General features: G+C 44.9%; 1 gene segment (V, D, J or C); it reads left to right on the top strand.

The window, feature by feature from the left end:
• The first annotated feature begins 18,187 nt into the window (after positions 1–18,187).
• LOC101396516 (immunoglobulin lambda variable 2-8-like) lies at positions 18,188–18,623 on the top strand. The segment is given in 2 exon segments: positions 18,188–18,233; positions 18,349–18,623. Coding segments are annotated over 2 exon segments (321 nt in total).
• The last annotated feature ends 722 nt before the right edge of the window (positions 18,624–19,345 follow it).

Genomic DNA, 19,345 nt, shown 5'->3' with positions numbered 1-19,345 from the left:
AGTAACACAATAATAGTAGGGGACTTTAACACTCCACTTACACCAAGGGATAGATCATCCAAACAGAAGATCAATAAGGAAACATTGGCCTTAAACGACACACTAGAACAGATGGACCTAGTAGATATATACAGAGGATTCCATCCAAAAACTGAAGAATACACTGTCTTTTCAAATGCACATGGAACATTCTCCAGGATTGATCACATATTAGGCCACAAAACAAGTCTACATAAATTTAAGAAGATTGAAATAATACCAAGCATCTTTTCTGACCACAACGGTATGAAACTAGAAATCAACTATAGGAAGAAAATCAGAAAAGCCACAAATATGTGGAGATTAAACAAAATGCTACTGAACACCCATTGGGTCAATGAAGAAATGAAAGCAGAAATCAAAAAATACCTGCAGACAAATGAAAATGAAAATACGACATGCCAGAATTTATGGGATACAGCAAAAGCGGTTCTAAGAGGGAAGTTTATAACAATACAGGTCTATCTCAACAAACAAGAAAAATATCAAATAAATAATCTAACAATGCACCTAAAGGAGCTGAAAAAGAAGAACAAAGTCCAAAATCAGTAGAAGAAGGGAAATAAGAAAAATCAGAGCAGAAATAAATGAAATAGAGACTTAAAAAACAATAGAAAAAATTAATAAAATCAAGAGCTGGTTCTTTGAAAAGATAAATAAAATTGATAAACCTTTAGCTAGACTCACCAAAAAAAAGAGAGACGACTCAAATAAATAATATCAGAAATGAAAGAGGAGAAATTACAACAGACACCTCAGGAATACAAAGGATTATAAGAGAATACTATGAAAAGTTATATGCCAACCAACTGGACAATCTGGAAGAAATGGATAAATTCTTAGAATCATACAACCTTCCAAAACTGGATCAAGAAGAAGTAGAGAATTTGAATAGACCAATCACCAGTAAGGAGATCGAAACAGTAATCACAAACCTCCCCAAAAATAAAAGTCCAGGACCAGACAGCTTCCCTGGTGAATTCTACCAACCGTTCAAAGAAGACGTAATACCTATCCTTCTCAAACTCTTCCAAAAACTTGAGGAGGCTGGGAAGCTCCCTAACTCATTCTACGATGCTGACATTACCCCTGATACCAAAACCAGACAAGGACAACACAAAAAACGAAAATTACAGGCCAGTATCACCCACGAACATAGATGCAAAAATCCTCAACAAAATACTAGCAAATCACATACAAGAATACATTAAAAAGATTATACACCATGATCAAGTGGGATTTATTCCAGGTATGCAGGGATGGTTCAACATTCGCAAATCAATCAACGTAATACGCCACATTAATAAAATGAAGACTAAAAATCACATGATCATCTCAATACACGCAGAGAAAGCATTTGACAAGATACAGCATCCATTTATGCTAAAAACTCTGAATAAAATGGGGATAGAAGGAAAGTACCTCAACATAATAAAGGCCATATATGACAAACCCACAGCTAGTATCATCCTCAATGGTGAAAAACTGAAAGCTATCCCTCTAAGAACAGGAGCCAGACAACGATGCCCGCTCTCACCACTCCTATTTAACATAGTACTGGAAGTCTTAGCCAGAGCAATCAGGCAAGAAAAAGAAATAAAAGGGATCCAAATTGGAAAGGATGAAATGAAACCCTCACTATTTGCAGATGACATGATTTTATACATAGAAAACCCTAAAGAATCCACCAAAAAACTTTTAGAAGTAATAAACGAATACGGTAATGTTGCAGGATACAAAATCAACATACACAAATCAGTTGCATTTCTATACACTAACAACGAAGTAGCAGAAAGAGAAACTAAGAATACCATCTCATTTACAATTGCAACAAAAAGAATAAAATACCTAGGAATAAACTTAACCAAAGAGGTGAAAGAGCTGTACACCAAAAACTATAAAACATTGCTGAAAGAAATTGAAGAAGACAAAAAGAAATGGAAAGATATTCCACGCTCTTGGATTGGAAGAATTAACATAGTTAAGATGTCCATACTTCCTAAAGCAATATATAGATTCAATGCAATCCCTATCAAAGTTCCAACAAATTTTTCACAGAAATAGAACAAAGAATCCTAAAATTTATATGGAACAACAAAAGACCCTGAGTAGCTAAAGGAATCCAGAGAAAAAAGAACAAAGCTGGAGGTATCACACTCCCTGATTCAAAATATACTACAAAGCTATAGTAACCAAAACAGCATGGTACTGGCACAAAAACAGACACACAGATCAATAGAATAGAATCGAAAGTCCAGAAATAAATCCACACATCTATGGACAGCTAATCTTCAACAAAGGAGCCAAGAACATACAATGGAGTAAAGAAAGTCTCTTTAACAAACGGTGTTGGGAAAACTGGACTGCCACATGCAAAAAAATGAAAGTATACCCTTACCTTACACCATACACAAAAATTAACTCCAAATGGATTAAAGATTTGAATGTAAGACCTGAAACTATGAAATGTCTAGAAGAAAACATAGGCAGTACGCTCTTCGACATCGATCTTAGCAACATATTTTCAAGCATCATGTCTGATCGGGCAAGAGAGACAATAGAAAAAATAAACAAATGGGACTACATCAAGCTAAAAAGCTTCTGCACAGCAAAGGAAACCATCAACAAAACAAAAAGACAACCTAACAATTGGGAGCAGATATTTGCAAACCATACATCTGATAAGGGGTTAATCTCCAAAATATATAAAGAACACATGCATCTCAACAACAACAAAACTAACAACCCAATTAAAAAGTGGGCAAAAGAGAACAGACATTTCTCCAAAGAAGATATACAGATGGCCAACATACGCATGAAAAGATGTTCAACATCATTAACTATCAGGTAAATGCAAGTCAAAAGTACAATGAGATATCACCTCACGCCAGTCAGAATGGCTATAATTAACAAGACAGGAAACAACATGTGTTGGAGAGGATGTGGAGAGTAGGGAACTCTCATACACTGCTGGTGGGAGTGCAAACTGGCACAGTCACTATGGAAAACAGTATAGAGATTCCTCAAAAAATTAAGGCTAGAACTACCATATATCCAGCTATTCCACTGCTGTGTATTTATCCAAAGAACTTGAAAACACCAATGCGTAAAGATACATGCACCCCTGTGTTCATTGCAGCATTATTCACAATAGCCAAGACTTGGAAGCAACCTAAGTGCCCATCAAGGGACGGATGGATAAAGAAGCTGTGGTATATATACACAATGGAATACTACTCAGCCATAAGAAACGATGAAATCCATCCATTTGTGACAACATGGATGGACATTGAGGGTATTATGCAAAGTGTAATAAGTCAGAGGGAGAAGGTCAAATACCATATGATCTCACTCCTAAGTAGAATATAAAAACAACAGACAAACACATAGAGACAGAGATTGGATTGGTGGTTACCAGAGGGGAAGAGGGTAGGGAGGAGGGCAAAAGGGATAATTAGGCACATGTGTGTGGTGATGGGTTGTAATTAGTATTTGGGTGGTGAACATGATGTAATCTATGCAGAAATAGAAGTATAATGATGTACACCTGAAATTTATACAATGTTATAAACCAATGTTTCTGCAATAAACAAAAAAATAAAATCAAAAAGATATATTTAAGATGAAAAGAAAATATTGTGTAACAAGGTGTAGGTATTCTTTAAATACCATGAATATGTTTTTGTATTAATAACAATCCACCCCGTTTGGTGAAGGCTGCAAATTCCAAACAGGCTTCTGTGGGTTGTTGTTTCTTTGTCACTTCAATTCCACAACCTTTTCAATGTTGTTTTCATCTGTCCTGGGTGTGCACCACCAAGTGTCTTACCTGGGATCTAAGTGGTGTTCTGACCTCTAATTTTGTTCTCAAAATCTTTCCCATCCTACTGATGATTCAATACACTCTGGCCTCACATAGAGTAGGGCCAGGGCCTCTTATACTGATTACAGAATTTGCTTTCCCAAGCTGATCTCTTTCTACAAACCTCCTAGTACCACCCAGGCCTGGGCAGGACTTTACTCTGCATTGCTGGGTACTTCCTGGGTCTGAGCCCATTCCCTGGGTCGGGTAGCAGGAGGATGGAGGAACCAAAGCAATGCTGTCATCTCAATGTGCACAAAGAGGACAACAGGAAAAATTCCTTTTTTCTATGACAGACAGACATATCCTTATGAGAGGTCCCTTGGCCTGGAGCCCTTGGGGACAATCCTGACCCGAGTCTCCTTCTCTTGGAAACTCAAACATTGGAACTATCCTTCTTTCCAAGGGTCTTCTCAATCCTACTGAGCTCTCTTTCCTTCAGGCAATATTTTTTTCTTTCACCATTTTGAGAAGCCAGTTTGTCGATCCTCTTCTATTTTGGTCATCCCATCTTTCTACTGGTTTGGTTGGTTTTATTTTATTTGGTTGGTTTCCTCAGCCCTGAGCTGAGAGCTGCCTCAGGAGCCCTAACTCTGTGACAAGACTGGGACAAGCAAAGTGGTCCCGAGGGCAGCTTGTGAGCTATGATGTGGCAGGTGACATATTCCTTTCAGGAGAGAGTTATTGGACAAAGAAAAGGAGCGTGGAGAAGATTAGAAGGGGTCAGGGGGCCCAGTGCTGAGCTGGAGGAGGGGAGGGGAGCAGCGCAGGGATTTCCAGTCGCACTCAGCTGCTTTCCCTGGTACTTGGGTTGCACCACATGCGGCCACCAGGGGGCAGCGGTGGCCTGAGTTTGAGGAGGTGATTGCTATGGTTTACCCTGACCTGTATGACGTCCCAATAGCTGGTTGCTCCTGAGCCACTGCAAACGGGCATGAACTGTGTGCCATGAGCAAAATCTATTGTGCCCCAATAAGTCTTTGCTAGAAAGGGCAATAAACGTCCCCTGGCCTCAGCCTCAGAGCACTGCAGAGGCAGGGGACAGAGGGATACATGAGGACCCATCCTAACTGAGGAGGATAGGAAGGGGATGAGGGAGAATGAACAACCCACAGCTCTGCCTCTCGTGTGTGGGAAGAGAAACAATTGAATCTCTCCTAATCCCAGGCCTCCTTGCCCCCCTCCTCACCCTCCATGCTCGCAGTGAAGACTAAGTACTGGGATTATGAACAACCAAATCGTGACTCCCACAGTGGGAAGGACAGAGACATTTCAAGTCTGCCCGCATTTCCAGGGAACCATCTTGGGTTCGTTTTAGAAAATCTATGTCAAAGGTTTTAATCCCTCATATTACCTCGGCTGTCCAGGGTGCAGAAGTACTAGAGTCCAGGACCAGTTTAAAGTGGGGTGAGGCCAGGCAGGTGAAGTAGATTTGCATGGAGGCTCCTCCATCCTCTGAGGCGTTGGGGGGTGACAAGAGAGATTTGGGGGTGCCAGGCCTAGGGTTGGGGTCTCGGAAGACAGCACTTTAAGGCATCTCTACCATGGCCTGGGCTCTCTTCCTCCTCACCCTCCTCACTCAGGGCACAAGTGACGCCTCCAGGGAAGGGACCATGGAGACATCTGGGCTGATCCTTTGTCTCCTCCTTCTCAGGCTCTGCTCAAGCCCTAGCCTGAACTCACCAGAATGTGTTTCTCCTCTTTTCAGGATTCTGGGCTCAGTCTACCCTGACTCATCCTCCCTCAGTATCCGAACCCCTGGAAATTCAGTCACCATCTCCTGTTCTGGAAGCAGCAGTCACATCGGGGATTATAATCTGTGTCCTGGCAGCAACAGTGCCAGGGCACAGCCCCCAAACTCCTGATTTGTGTTGTCAATATTCAGCATTAAGGGATCCTGGATTGCTTCTCTGGCTCCAAATCTGGCAACACAGCCTCCATGGCCATCTCTGGGCTCCAACCCGAGGATGATGGTGACTATTACTGTTGTTAAAATACAAGCCGTGAAATTCACCACAGTCGCCCAAGTTCATGAGGAAGTGAGACAAAACATGCACTCTGCTCACAGGCTCCCTCCTTGCTCTGAAGATGTTTCCCCAACCCTGGGCAGAGGGGCCTCCCTGCAGCATGGTCTTCAGAACTCAGTTTTCTCAGTTCCTCTCCCCACCACCATGATGTCTGAAAGGAAGCATGCTCTGTTTTTTTTGTTTGTACAGTAAGAGTTTCTTTCTTTGCCTGTGTCACATTTGTCCCCAAAGACGAGACTCTTTCCACCTCTTCACTTGCAAGAACTTCATGAAAAGGAGATGACTGCTGTGTGTAGTTTCCACAGGTCTCATGGGAATTTTCACGTTTACAAATTTTTTGTTCTTTTTGTTGATGATTTTACCATGGAAAACGTCTCCTAGGGATAATATGAGATACTGTGTAGTGTTCCTAAATTCAAGAAGGCTGTGATTTGCCTTAGAGAGAAAATCTACATGTTAGATGAACTTCATTCAAGCATGAGTCCCCTCCATTCCACCAACTCAGTGGCATTCCCATATCCTATTATCTTCTGGTCCCATCTCTGAGAACCTAAGAAATTGGAAGTAGACAGGTGTTCAAACTTTTCCTTTCAGATACATCTTGACAACTCTGGTTTTTTAAACTCTGGCTTAGTTTGATCTGTGTCTTCAAATGTCATGCTGGTCTAAAGCTGAGTAAATATTTTCTTTATTCACTGCATTTCAACTTTTACAAAAAGTTTCTTTGTACCTGTGATTGGTCACAGATCAGGTACAGTGTAAAGAATCTTTACTCAATCCTTTTCTGGACCTTAGTCTTCATTAGACATACAGCAGCTGCTTAGTCTGTGCAATGCAGGAAGTGGAGTGTTTTTGCACAGGGATGACATTTTTAGAGCGTGTTGGTGAACACAAAATTAAGGATATCTTAGTCTGCCTCTTAAACATGATGTGATAATATGTGGACAAGTTTTGACACAATTTGGAAGGTATGCTTGATACTGTAGGATTGCCAAATGACTCCTTTCCAAGGTAGATGCTGTTTTGATTCTCTGACTCTCAATGAGAAATAAATCTCAGAACACAAAGAAACAGATTCGAGTTAAAAGTGTCTCTGCCCTTTTATCCCCCAGGACTCAGCATGGAGTCGTACTCATTCTGTAGTTATTACAGCGACATGAGCCAACGTGACAACAGCAAAGGGAAAATGTCCATGAGGCTGTGCCCAGAGAAACCAGAAGAAGCTTCCAGGAGTCCTGGCCCAGTGGAGTTCACGGGACGTGCTTCATTCCCCAGCATCAAATCGTGACAACCACATGTGAAGTACTGTTCACCAGGGAGGATCCTTAGACACTCAGTACTCAAGGATTTTATTGGAGGCTGGTGACCTAGGCACCCCCTGCCTTGCATCTACTGAAATTCCAGACTTCCAGAAGGAAAGCAGGCATTCAGCAAAAATCATATTGCTTTCACAACCAGCATAGGCACAGTGGCTCATTCTTATCACAGAACAGTGGGAACTCTCTGGAAATCAAGTTCCTAGACACAAACCAAGGGCCACACCTGCCCACAGGTCTTCCCAAGGAGAGCAGTCTCAGAGCTGCCAGGTAACTCTTTTCTGCACAACTCCTCTTTCTATTCTGGTCTGAGCTTAGGGTCTGGATCCAAGGGAAACCCAGCACTTCACCGTGAACTCCATGAAATCGTCAATCTCAATCTCAGCTCACTCTTTATCTCTCTGTGTCTCTGTTTCTCTCTCTCACTCTATGTCTCTCTCTCTCTGTCAAACACACACACACACACACACACACACACACATACGCACACACACACAGTGTTCTGTCACTCCTGCGACCCCCATGACTGCACCCTGGAAGGAAACGGTATTCAGACTATGGATTTCAGGTGCTACCTTCTACCATCACTACCAAAGGCTGCACACCCAAGAAGCAGGAGAGTAAACCCTGGGTTTCAAAAGACAATTAAACCAATTGTCAGTTTTCTGTGTAATCAGGTGCAACATATTTAAACTAGATGAGGAAATGATAACCTTGAAAGTCATAATTCTCCACACTTATTGAGCATCTACCAGGTTTTGGAAAAATAGGCCCTTACCTATGTTACCACCTTTAACTCCCACAGCACTCTCCCATGTCAGTGTTACTATTCACGTCTGAAGGCTAAGGGGCTGGGTCTGGGAGGTTCAGTGGCTTGGCCAATATCCCAGTTGGCAGATGGGCTGAGGGGAGGAGTCAGGTCCCCCGTGTGATCAGTTAGAACAGGGCAAGAACAGACAGAGGGTTCAGCCTGGATGAAAGAAGTCTCTGGAACTTCAAGGAAAGCAGCAAAGTAGCAGAAGCACCAGCCAGTTTGGTTTAAGATACTTGGCCCCCAGGGGAGGAGAGAGAAGCAGGTATAAAATCATTTCAGAAGTCTTTTTAGCCACATTACATTTGAGACATCCCTAGTGTTGATTGAAAAAATCAAGGACAGATAGTTCATACAATATCATCTTATTCACATAAAATCATAAAGGTTTATTCATTTCTTCTTCCCATTGAATGACTATTGAAACGTCTCCATCTGGACTTTATCCAGGACTCCAAGGGGGTGAGAGGAAGGCTGGTGTTCTCTGGCTTGAGAGTGACCTCTGCTCAGTGGCTGTGTCTCCCTGAGGATTCCATTTAGGCTTATTTCAGGGAAACGCATCTCTTGACCACACCGTCCTGGCCAGGCTCCACATGGCAGGACACCCTGAAGGGTCCCATCCTCAAGGATCGGGAGCCAGAGAGAGCAGAGAATATGGATGAAGATTGGTGAGAATTTGCATAAAGCTCCTACCCCCACAGCCCCTGAAACACAGTGCAGCCTAGTGAGATCAAGACCCTGGAGTCTGCCCTGCCCAGCTGTGGGCTGAGGAGGGGGATCTCGGACTGTCTCCACCATGGCGGGACCCTGCTGCTCCTCAGGCTCCTCACTCACTGCACAGGTGAGACACCCCATTATTGATTCATGGGTGACCCCCACTTTTACTCCTCCTTCAACCATCTGTGTCTTCGTCCTGAAATCACCAACACATTTTGTGTTTTTCTTTTCAGAAACAGCAGTAGGAAGTGCCTGCTAGGTTTCCACAAATATTGAAACTACTTTTTAAAAAGGAGGAGAGAATAATCATTTTATAATGGCATTTAAAGTTGGTTGTGCACATCTCATGTTTCTGAGACATGTCACAGCACTGCTGTGAAGCATCCTGGGACCAACACCTCAGGCCGTTTCCTATGCATGTGCCTCAGTACGACTTGAGGGCTGGTTTGGTACCTTGTGTAATGTCCCCAAAGATATCCATGTCCTAGTCCCTGAAACCCGTGAATGTAATCTTATCCGGCAGATGTGATTAAGCAACTTGAGATGGGAACATTACCCTGGATTATTCAGTGTGCCCTAAATGTCATCACGTGTCTTTATTGGGGGTGCAGAGGGAGATGTGAGGACTGAAGAGAAGGAGGTATGACCACAGAGCAAATATTGGAGTGATGAGGCTCTGAGCCAAGGAACACCAACAGCCTCTAGCAGCTAGAAGAGGCAAGAAAACAGACTCTCCTTGGAATTTCCAGAAGGAACCAGCCCTGCTGAGACCTTGATTTCAAAGCTTCATTTCAGACTTCAGGCATTCAGAACTGTAAGAGAATACCTTTCTGTTTTTACAAGTAACCAAGTTTGTGGTAATTTGTTATAGCAACAGAATGAATCTAAGAGATATGGGTACCAAATCTTTGTGACAAAGTCTTCCCAACATCACACCATTTTAATTTGTAATGTATGTCCGTCCACCTCTCACTTGGTAATGCGACTTGGAGATCCTGAAGTGTCACAGCACAGGGACTCATTCCCTGATCCTGCTCCCTCCCATCCCTTGCACAGGGGTTGATGCCAACAGTGCTCCCTAATAAACATCTGTGTGCTCACCTCCACCTTAGTGTCTGTTTCCAGGGAGAACCAGTCTGTGACAGACAGTATCAGGAAGGTGACTAACTAGCCCAATTTTCATAAAAGTGATGGGTTGTCGGGACATGGGTCTTTCAGTGCTAAATCCAGGATAACTCTGGGTTTCCCTAGACCAGGAGTGTCTGAGAAACAGACATGGAGAAATGGATTCTGGAACAATGGTAACTCCAGTATGGGAGGCAGAAGCATGGATAGTCCCTGCCACAGAGGAGAAATGTATGATATTAAACTTTTCCCACCTGAAGGAGGAAATGCAAAACAGAGCAATGTGTCAGACATTTGAGAAATATGAAGCATAGAGGGCTTTTAAGGACCGTGGATTTTCAACCCTGCTGCTTGTGCAATTGATGATTTGTAAGACATAAAAGAATGAGAGTGAAAATCAGAGAGGACAAGCTAAGAGTGAAAACCAGAAGGTCTCCTTATTCCCTGAAAACCCTCTCATCTGCTCAGACAGAGTCAGGGAGAGCTAAGGTCCAGGACTGAATCCTAATAGCGGCAGAGCTTGGAGAACAGTGAACACTCCAGTGGGCAGCTCTGCTCTGCCTGGTCAGCGCCCTGTCTGGGAAACAACAGGGTCCTGAGTCATGAGTGGGGCCATGTGGAATCAAGTGTCCCTGAATGTTCAATCTAAAATTCCTCTGAATATCCCAGTCTGCAGAGTTGTCCTTCTCTTACACATTCTGGCCCATGTCTTCCCTCACTTTGCTTAAAGATGGTGCAGAGGCCTCTGCCTTGTGAGATAATATTCACTGTCACCAGCAGCCCTTGTGTCTGCTCCCTCTTCTGGTTAAGCCAAATAGACCATTGACTAGGAATGAGTCCCAGCAAACCTGGTCAGGTATGTGCAGGGCTTGCTCACAGGGCTAAGGAGCTACAGAATCAGCCAACAATGTGGTGGGACCCGGGAGAATGTGCACAGGGTGGATTCTGAGGGTTCAGGATCAAGGGGTGCAGCTAAGAATGAAGAGGGAGTTTATCTGCTGGAAGATCTCTCCAGAGACTCAGGATTTAACCCTGTGGCATGGACATCAAGACCATCTGCAAGCCTGCTTCTGGGAGGACTCTTAGCAGGAAGGAGAAAATGATGGTCTACACCAGTGAAGTGGACTGTCAAACTCGCCATGGAGTGACAAGAAAGGAATTAATGGGCAGAGAAATTGCTTAGCAGGAGTGGCTCTACCAGGTAAGGATGGACACCTCCCCAGGGGAGATGATCCTCAGGAGAGCCTGGAGGACACAGCATTTACTCCAGTGATAAGGACTGTGCAGGCAGAGAAGCACCAGCATCATTGAGAAGCTCAGTGGACGTCTCTCCTCCAGGACCAGGTAGAGCAGGTGGGTCAGGAAGAGCTTCTTCGATACCAACAGAGATGGCAGGACCCAAAGTGTTAGAGGCACACTGAAGAGGCTTAACCACAGAAGCCAAGTGAGCGGCAAAAGAGAAGTGACAGTCAGGGCGCCTGACCCTTGGGATCCTGGAGAGGGTCTATAGAGTACAGCACTGCTCAGAACAAGACAGATGGGCCCCCAAGAAAGGTACCACTCACTGTAAGTGGTCGGAGGGAAACAGGGAAGGAGGGCCAGGAAACTCAGAGCCAAATATCTCTAACAAGTTTCCTAAGAGCCCAAACTGCAATATCCAGTCACCTCAGAGCAGAGTATTTACCTCATGAATCAGTTTCCTCAGGCTGCCATGACACACATAGATTGGGTGGAAAAAAACCAAGAGAAATGATTCTGTCATAGTCTGCAGCCCAGGATTTCTTTGGGTCCACATCAAGGTGTCTGAGGAGGCTGGCCTCCCACCAGGGGCTCTAGGGGAGAATACCTTCTTGGTTCTTCCAGCTTCATGGGGCTGCCGGCATTCCTTGGCTTGGTGCCATACCACCAATCTCTGTCTACTGGTCACATTGCCTTCTCCTCTGTGTGTGTGACATCTCCTTCATTCTTTCTCTTATAAGGACACTTGCGATGGCATTTAGAGCCCTCCCAGATATTCCAGGATAATCTTCTTTACTCCAGATCCTTGATTTCATCACAACCACGTAGAAGCCTTTTCCAAATATGGTGAAATTTACAGGACCTGTAACTGATTAGACCTGATGTCTTTGAGGCCACCATTCAGCCCACCTCATCCCATTCCAAGTCTTCGTAGAAAAACATAGATAAATCACACATGTATTTACAGGTGAAAGGCTTCACTCCAGGTATGCAAACTGCTCTCAGTTATGACTTTCCCAAGAAGGAAATGGCAGATGATAAAGGAGGAGCCAGAGTCCTGCTGCGTTCAGACAGGACTCCACTCTGAAGGGAGGTCCTTGGACTGGCCATAGGGTCAAGCCTCCTTCCAGACCTGTCCACATTCTCCCTAGTTGAAAGACAACATTTGTGAGGGTTCCTGGAATCTCCTCATTCTCCCTGTCTCTTTCCTCCTGGAGCTTCATGTCACACATGTTGAGACTCCAAAATGTTTTCTCCCTTTTTCCTTTCTCCTGCATTTCTAATACCAGGGCTGGCTTCATTTTACACCCAGTATTTCCCTATCCCTGAACAGAGACCTGCCTCCCAAACAGTGATCCATTGACAAGGGTCCCTGGTTAAGCTGTTGATCCTGAGGGAGGAGTATTTTGGTCAGCAGGTGTGGTGGGTGACACATTCCATTCCAGATGGCGCTGCAGGAACTGAGCCAGGGAGCTCAGAGTCAATTAGAAGGAAAAGTTGGGGTGCGGAAGGAACAAGTTCGTATTTGTGAAAGAGGTGGAGGAAGTGTGCTGGGGAAGCAGAGCGGTGATTCATGGAACTCTCCCCTCCTGTCAGGCTCTCCCATCTGAGCTACCAGGGGGCAGTGAGGGTCTGAGTTTGGGGACTGCAATGGCCCCAAGGCACTGCTGAGGATTTCCCTGGGTGTAGGAGATTCCAGTAGCTCCTTTCTCTCCTGTCACTCCAAAGGAGACACACTCATAATTCCCTGTCCCCATTCAATCCCTTCTCTACATAGGACAGTAAACACCCCAGGCCTCATTCTCAGACCAAATCTCAGACCACTGCAGAAGCTGGGACAGAGGGTGTGAGCATCCACCCCAAGGAGAGGTGGAGGCGGACTGCCACGTCCCCACCTTGATTTTTCCCTGGGAAGGGAGTTACTGGACATTTTCTCAGATAGATTGGAATCCTCTCCTCCACCTCAGCATTCAGAGCAGGGGAGAGTAAGTAAGTCCTCAGCCTTCTCTGCAGCCATATCCTGCTTTCCAGAAAAGGATAACATGGGAAAGATCAGATCCTATGCCCCTTCCCTCCTCTAAGCCATGGGCCACTGCAGAGAGAGAGCAAGAGAGTGCAAGCAGAGCCCCAAGTGTGACATTTGCCGGGGGACATATGAGGAAACTGCATCAAAATCTATCTCTATTTGGGGTCCTCTCTCAGACCCGAATGGGGACATTTTTTTTCTAACCTGCTGAATGCGGCCCTGAGACTCTTTGGGGAAATGCTGCAGCTCAGCTTCCCCACCTGAGCTCTCTCCTCGATTCATTCAACAAACAGGCCTTATGGAGTGGGTGGCTGGTGCACATTTCTGCCTCCTCAGACAGATCCAGACATGTGAATATGAGGACATGAGAATTTCAGACAGAGGAGCTGCCTGTGCAAAGGCACTGAGGTAGCAATAATATGGCCAATTGCAGGACCAGAAAGAAATCCACCCTGCCTGAAGTATCATCAACTGGGGCCTGAGAAGAGGAAGATGAGGGGGAATGGTGGGTGGCACAGAGATCACATGATGACTGACAGCCTAGGTAAAGAGGTTGAGTATTTTTCTACACAAAAAGGGAATTACTTTGAAAATTTTCCATAATTTGTCCAGTCAGTATTGCTGAGACTTTACCCCAAACCCATTCCTTTTTAGAAAAACACACTAGCAAGGGGAGAAGTCAAGACGGTGGCATAGGCAGACTCTGAACTCACCTCCTCTCACAGACACAGCCAATTTACCACTACTTTTGGGAAAATTCCACCTGAGAGAGAACTGAAAAGTGCATAAGAAGAACCCCTACAACAAATGACAATCCTAACTGAGGTGGAAGTGGCATAAATTGCCTTCTGCAGAGAAAAAATGCACCTTCACAAGCCATAGCGCTTCACAGCCACCCGGGAGCAGCCCCAAAATATGCAGCCTTCCCTGGAGGAGTGGGGCCCTGAGCCAGGGAGCACTCCCGCTATAGGCATTTTTGGACCCAGCACAACCGAGATGAGTGGCATAATATCTGACTTTGCTTGCTACTAAAAACATTGGGGAATACCCCCAGAAAAGCTGGTTCACCAAGAAATTAAAGCTGTCTTTGAAAGGGCCCACGCACAAATTCAGCCATCTCAGAAAGCAACCTAAAATCACCAGAAAGCAAGGTGCACAGTCCTTTGATGAAAAAAGACTCACCTGATAGGCTCTGAGGGCATCTTGGTGAGAGGTGAGACCTCTCCAGGGACTGGCACATTTGTGGAGGCCATTGTTGTGACCTGGTGTGGCCATGCTGACACAAACGCTGGCAGACGCCATTGGAATTCTCCCTGTGGCCTGCTATCGCAGGGTCTTCCCCAGCCACTAGACCATGGATTTAATCCAGCTGGCCAGGGCAGGCAGCCCATCCTAGGGACTGGCCCCACCCACCAACAAGCCCTCGGGCAATATGTGGGCCTGCATAGATTGGTGACTGGATTCTCCACTGCCCAGCTAGTGGGTCTACCTCTGTGGGGCAAGGTGTCCACAAGGAGCAGATGGAGAGTATAGGGCATTGGTGGAGTGTGTCGGGCTCCTGCCTTGGAGAGACTGGGTCCACTTCAGGGGTTCAGGGTGCACACATGAGGCAGGACTATGTTGAACCTCTGGGCGGCAGGGCTTGTCAGCTGCAGAAGACTTGTGCTTCTCAAAGACCCACATAGGGGATTGGCCTACCTTCCAAAATCTGAAACAATTGGGTGCTCCTGTGCAGTGGGCCAGCCACGCTCAGCTGCAATCCTCAGAGAGCTGTCAAGAACCTTATAGGCTGGAGGCTTATAGCAATTGAAAGCACCTGAGCCTAACAGCCAGCCACGCTGGGGGCCTACTCACTTAATAGAAAAGCTGTAGCAGGAATGTGCTATTAGATCTTCAGCCAACTGTGCTGGGGCTCCCCTCACCCGAAAAAGAGACTGAAGGGCCCACAACAACTACAAGGGGCTGAGCATTACAACAGCTGGCCAGGGGGACAGCTCAATCTCCCTGGGCACCTATGGGAAGAGCAACCATGCCACAACAGAAGGACACATGTAGCCCACACAGGGGTCACTCCTGGAACATTTGGAACTGGTGATGAGAGGGAAGCACACTGCAGGCTTCCTAAGGCATCACTTACGTAAGGTCACCTCTCCAAGATCAGGAGATGTAGCTGACCTACCTAATACTTAGACACAAGCACAGGGAAAGAGGGAAAATGAGGAGGCAAAAGAATATGTTCCAAGGAAGAGAATAGGACAAAATCCCAGAAAAGGAACTAAATGAAGTGGAAATGAGCTACCTACCAGACAGAGACTTCAAACAAATAGTGTTAAGGATGCTCACTGATCTTGGTAGAAGAATGGATGACCTCAGTGAGAACGCCAACAAAGAAATACTAGATATAAAAAAGAACCAATCAGAAATGAAGAATACAATACTGGAAATAAAAAATTCACTAGAGAGACTCAAAAGCAGAGTAGAGGATACAGAAAAATGGATCAGCGAGCTGGATGAAAGACTAGAAGAAATCACCCAAGCTGAACAGATAAAAGAAGAAAGAATTAAAATGAGTGAGGACAGTCTAAGGGACCTCTGGGACAACATCAAGCACACTAACATCCATATTATAGGTGTCCCAGAAGGAGAAGAGCCAGACAAAGGGGCAGAGAATCTATTTGAAGAGATAATAGCTGAAAACTTCCCTAACCTTAGGAAGGAAACCGACGTTCAGGTACAGGAAGCACAGAGAGCACCAAACAAGATAAACCCAAAGAGGCCCACACGAAGACACATCATAATTAAAATGTACAGGATTAATGATAAAGAGAGAATCCTAAAAGCCCCAAGAGAAAGCCAACAAATTACATACAAAGGAAACCCCATAAGGTTATGAGCTGGCTTCTCAGCAGAAAACTTACAGGCTAGAAGTGAGTGGCACGATCTATTTAAAGTGCTAAAAGGAAAAAACCTACAGCCAAGAATACTCTCCCCAGCAAGGTTATCGTTAAAAATGGAAGGAGAAATAAAAAGTTTCTCAGACAAGCAACAAATAAAGGAGTTTGTCACCAAGAAACCCGTCCTACAAGAAATGCTAAAAGGACTTTTCTAAGGGGGAAAGAGAAGACCACAAATAGGAAAAATTATCTATTTCCATGATAAGAGAGTATCAGATACAAATGCACAAAAAAGAGGTTAGATATGATATCAAAAACATAAAATGTGGGACGACGAGTGTTAAAGTGTAGAGCTATCAGATAGAGGTCAATATAAGAGACCATCAACTTAAAATATTGCTATATACGTAGGTTAATGTATATGAACTCCATAGTAATCACAAACCAGAGACCTATAATAAATACACAAAAAACTAACAGAAAGAAACCCAAACATAACACTAAAGAAAGCCAACAAACCACAAGGGAAGAGAGCAAGAGAAGAAGAACAACTGAGAAGAACTAGTGAAACACCAAGAAAAGAAAGTTAAAAAATGGAAGTAAGTCCATCCTTATCAATAGCTACTTTAAATGTCAGTGGACTAATGCTCCAATTAAAAGGCATAGGGTGGCTGATTGGATAAAAATACATGACCCATATTTATGCTGCATACAAGAGACACACTTCAAACCTAGAAAAACACACTAGATGAAACAACTCTCTGTGGATGGAAGAGACTTGACCTCAAGAAGTCTCACAGCACTGAGGTGAGGTTGTCTTGATGTGTGTGAAGAGCAGAATAAGAAGAAAAGTCCCCTCTTCCGTGACACCAAAACATGCTCTGAGGAGAGGTCCCTGGAGAGGGGCCCTCAGGCCAATTCTGACCCAGGTGCTCTTCTCCCAACTCCTCAAACACTGGAATTCACCTCCTGCTTTTCTTGAAGTCTTTCCCAATCGCACAGAGCTTTCTCTTCCTCAGGTAGTATTTTTTCTTTCCAGACATTGAGAAGCCAGTCTATCTTCACCACGTCTCGTTTTTCTCATCTGCCCTTCCTACTGGGGGTTGGTTATATTTCACAACTAATGTTTCCTCATCTCTGAGCCCACAGAAGCCTCACAAGCAATAATCTTGCGAGGCTGTGGTGGGACATGCTAGATTGTCCTGAGGTGACCCATGGGCCACCTGGAGTGGCAGGTGACACATTCCATTCTGGAGGAAGTTAATAGACAAAAAGAACAGAGATAAGAGGGAAATGGAAGGGATCAGGGGCCAGGTACTGAGCTGGACAGGGAAGGAGGGAGGAGGGGAGGGGAGCAAATGAGGGGTTTCCAGCTCCTGCTCAGCTGCCTTCCCTGGTGCTTGGGCTGTACCATCTGAGGCCACCAGGGGGCAGAAAGCACCTGGACTTGGGAAGGTCTTTGCTGTGGCTTGTGCTGTCCTGGATGAAATTGAAGAGCTGCTTCCCTCTGAGCCCCTCTGTGTCCCAAAGTGCTTTTGCCCCCAAGAACTCACCTTCTAAAAGGGCTAATAAACCATCCAGGGCTCAGCCTCAGACCTCAGTCTCAAGCCGCTGCAGAGACAGAGGGTAGGGTGATTCCTGAAGTACCCTCCTAACAGAGGGGTCTAATGGTTGAGGGCCCTAAGTGGTCCTTAGCTTTCCCCTGATACCAGGGAAATGAAGCAATGGGATCTCTATCAGCCAGTCTGGCACCCTGTCCTCACATTTGCCCCACACAGCACAGAGTGCAATCCTGGGATTTCTTACCCAGGAGCTACCTCATCTCCATAACAGGAAAAAGGGGGATACCCCTGGGCTGGATCCAGTTCTGCAAGTGTCATAGGCTGAGTCTGTCCTGCCTCAGAACATGTTAAAGAGTTTTAATCCATGTGCAAGTTCTGCTGACCAAGGATGCAGAAATATCTAGAATCAAGGACCAGGTCAGAAGGGATGAGGAGAGGCAGGTGCAGGAAGCAGATTTGCATGGAGGCCCCTCCCAACTCTGAGGTAGAAGGAAGGGATAAGAGAGGTCTGGGGGAGGCAGGCCCAGGGTTGGGGTCTCAGAAGGCAGTGCTGTTGAGGCACGTCCACCATGGCCTGGGCTGTGCTCCTCCTCACCCTCCTCACTCAGGGCACAGGTGAGGCCTTCAGGGAAGGGACCATGGGGACATCTGGGCTGATCCTTTGTCTCCTCCTCAGGCTCATTGAGATGCCAACAGTGAACTCACCAGAGTGTATTTTTCCTCTTTCCAGGGTCCTGGGCGCAGTCAGCCCTGACTCATCCTCCGTCTGCGTCTGGGGCTCTGGGTCAGTGGGTCACCATCTCCTGTGCTGGAAGCAGCAGCGACATTGGGGGTTATAACTACATCTCCCGGTACCAACAGCACCCAGGCATAGTCCCCAAACTCCTGATTTTTGATGTCAGTTCTAGAGCCTCAGGGATCCCTGCTCGCTTCTCTGGCTCCAAGTCTGGCAACACCGCCTCGCTGACCATCTCTGGGCTCCAGGCTGAGGATGAGGCTGATTAATACTGTAGCTTGTATAGAAGTAGTCACAATTTCCACAGTGGTTTAAGTTCATGGGGAAATGAGACCAAAACCTCCTCTGAGCTCACTCAACTCCCTTCATTCCAAAACTCAGACTTTCAATTTTTCTTTATTATTTTATTTTGAAATAATTACAAATTTTTAATAAAAAATTAAAGAAAACTAAAGAAATCCTGAATAACCTTTTTCCAGATGCACCAATTTTTAACAATTTGCTTATTTGTGTTACATTAAATCTCCTTATTTCTCATCTCTCTCTCTGTATATATATGTATGTGTTTGTATATGTGCATACACATCTATAAATATACGTACACAACAGACACACACAAAACTTATTCATTTTCTGGATCATTTGAGAGTAAGTTGTATACACTACCTCCTAAGCCTTAATACTTTTTAAAGATAGAATTCACATTCTGTAAAATTCTTCATTTTAAGGTGTAGAATTCAGTGGATTTTAATATATTCACAGTTTGTGCATCTGTTGACACTTACTTATTCCAGGACACATTCGTCCCCCTAAAGAAACTCCGCATCCATTAACAATCACTCCCCACTTCACTCACACTTCAACCACTCACAACCCTTAATTAATACCTCTGTGTATGGATATGCCTATTCTGGACATTTCACATACAGGAAATCCTACACTAAAGGGTCTTTTGTGTCTGGATTCCTTTGCTCATCATGGTGTTTGCAAA

Source organism: Ceratotherium simum, chromosome 35 (assembly GCF_057802395.1).
Source record: "Ceratotherium simum simum isolate JZ-2026a chromosome 35, ASM5780239v1, whole genome shotgun sequence".
Classification (NCBI taxonomy): Eukaryota; Metazoa; Chordata; class Mammalia; order Perissodactyla; family Rhinocerotidae; genus Ceratotherium; species Ceratotherium simum.
The sequence above is the reverse complement of the archived record's forward strand: the minus strand, read 5'-3'. Positions and strand labels throughout refer to the sequence as shown.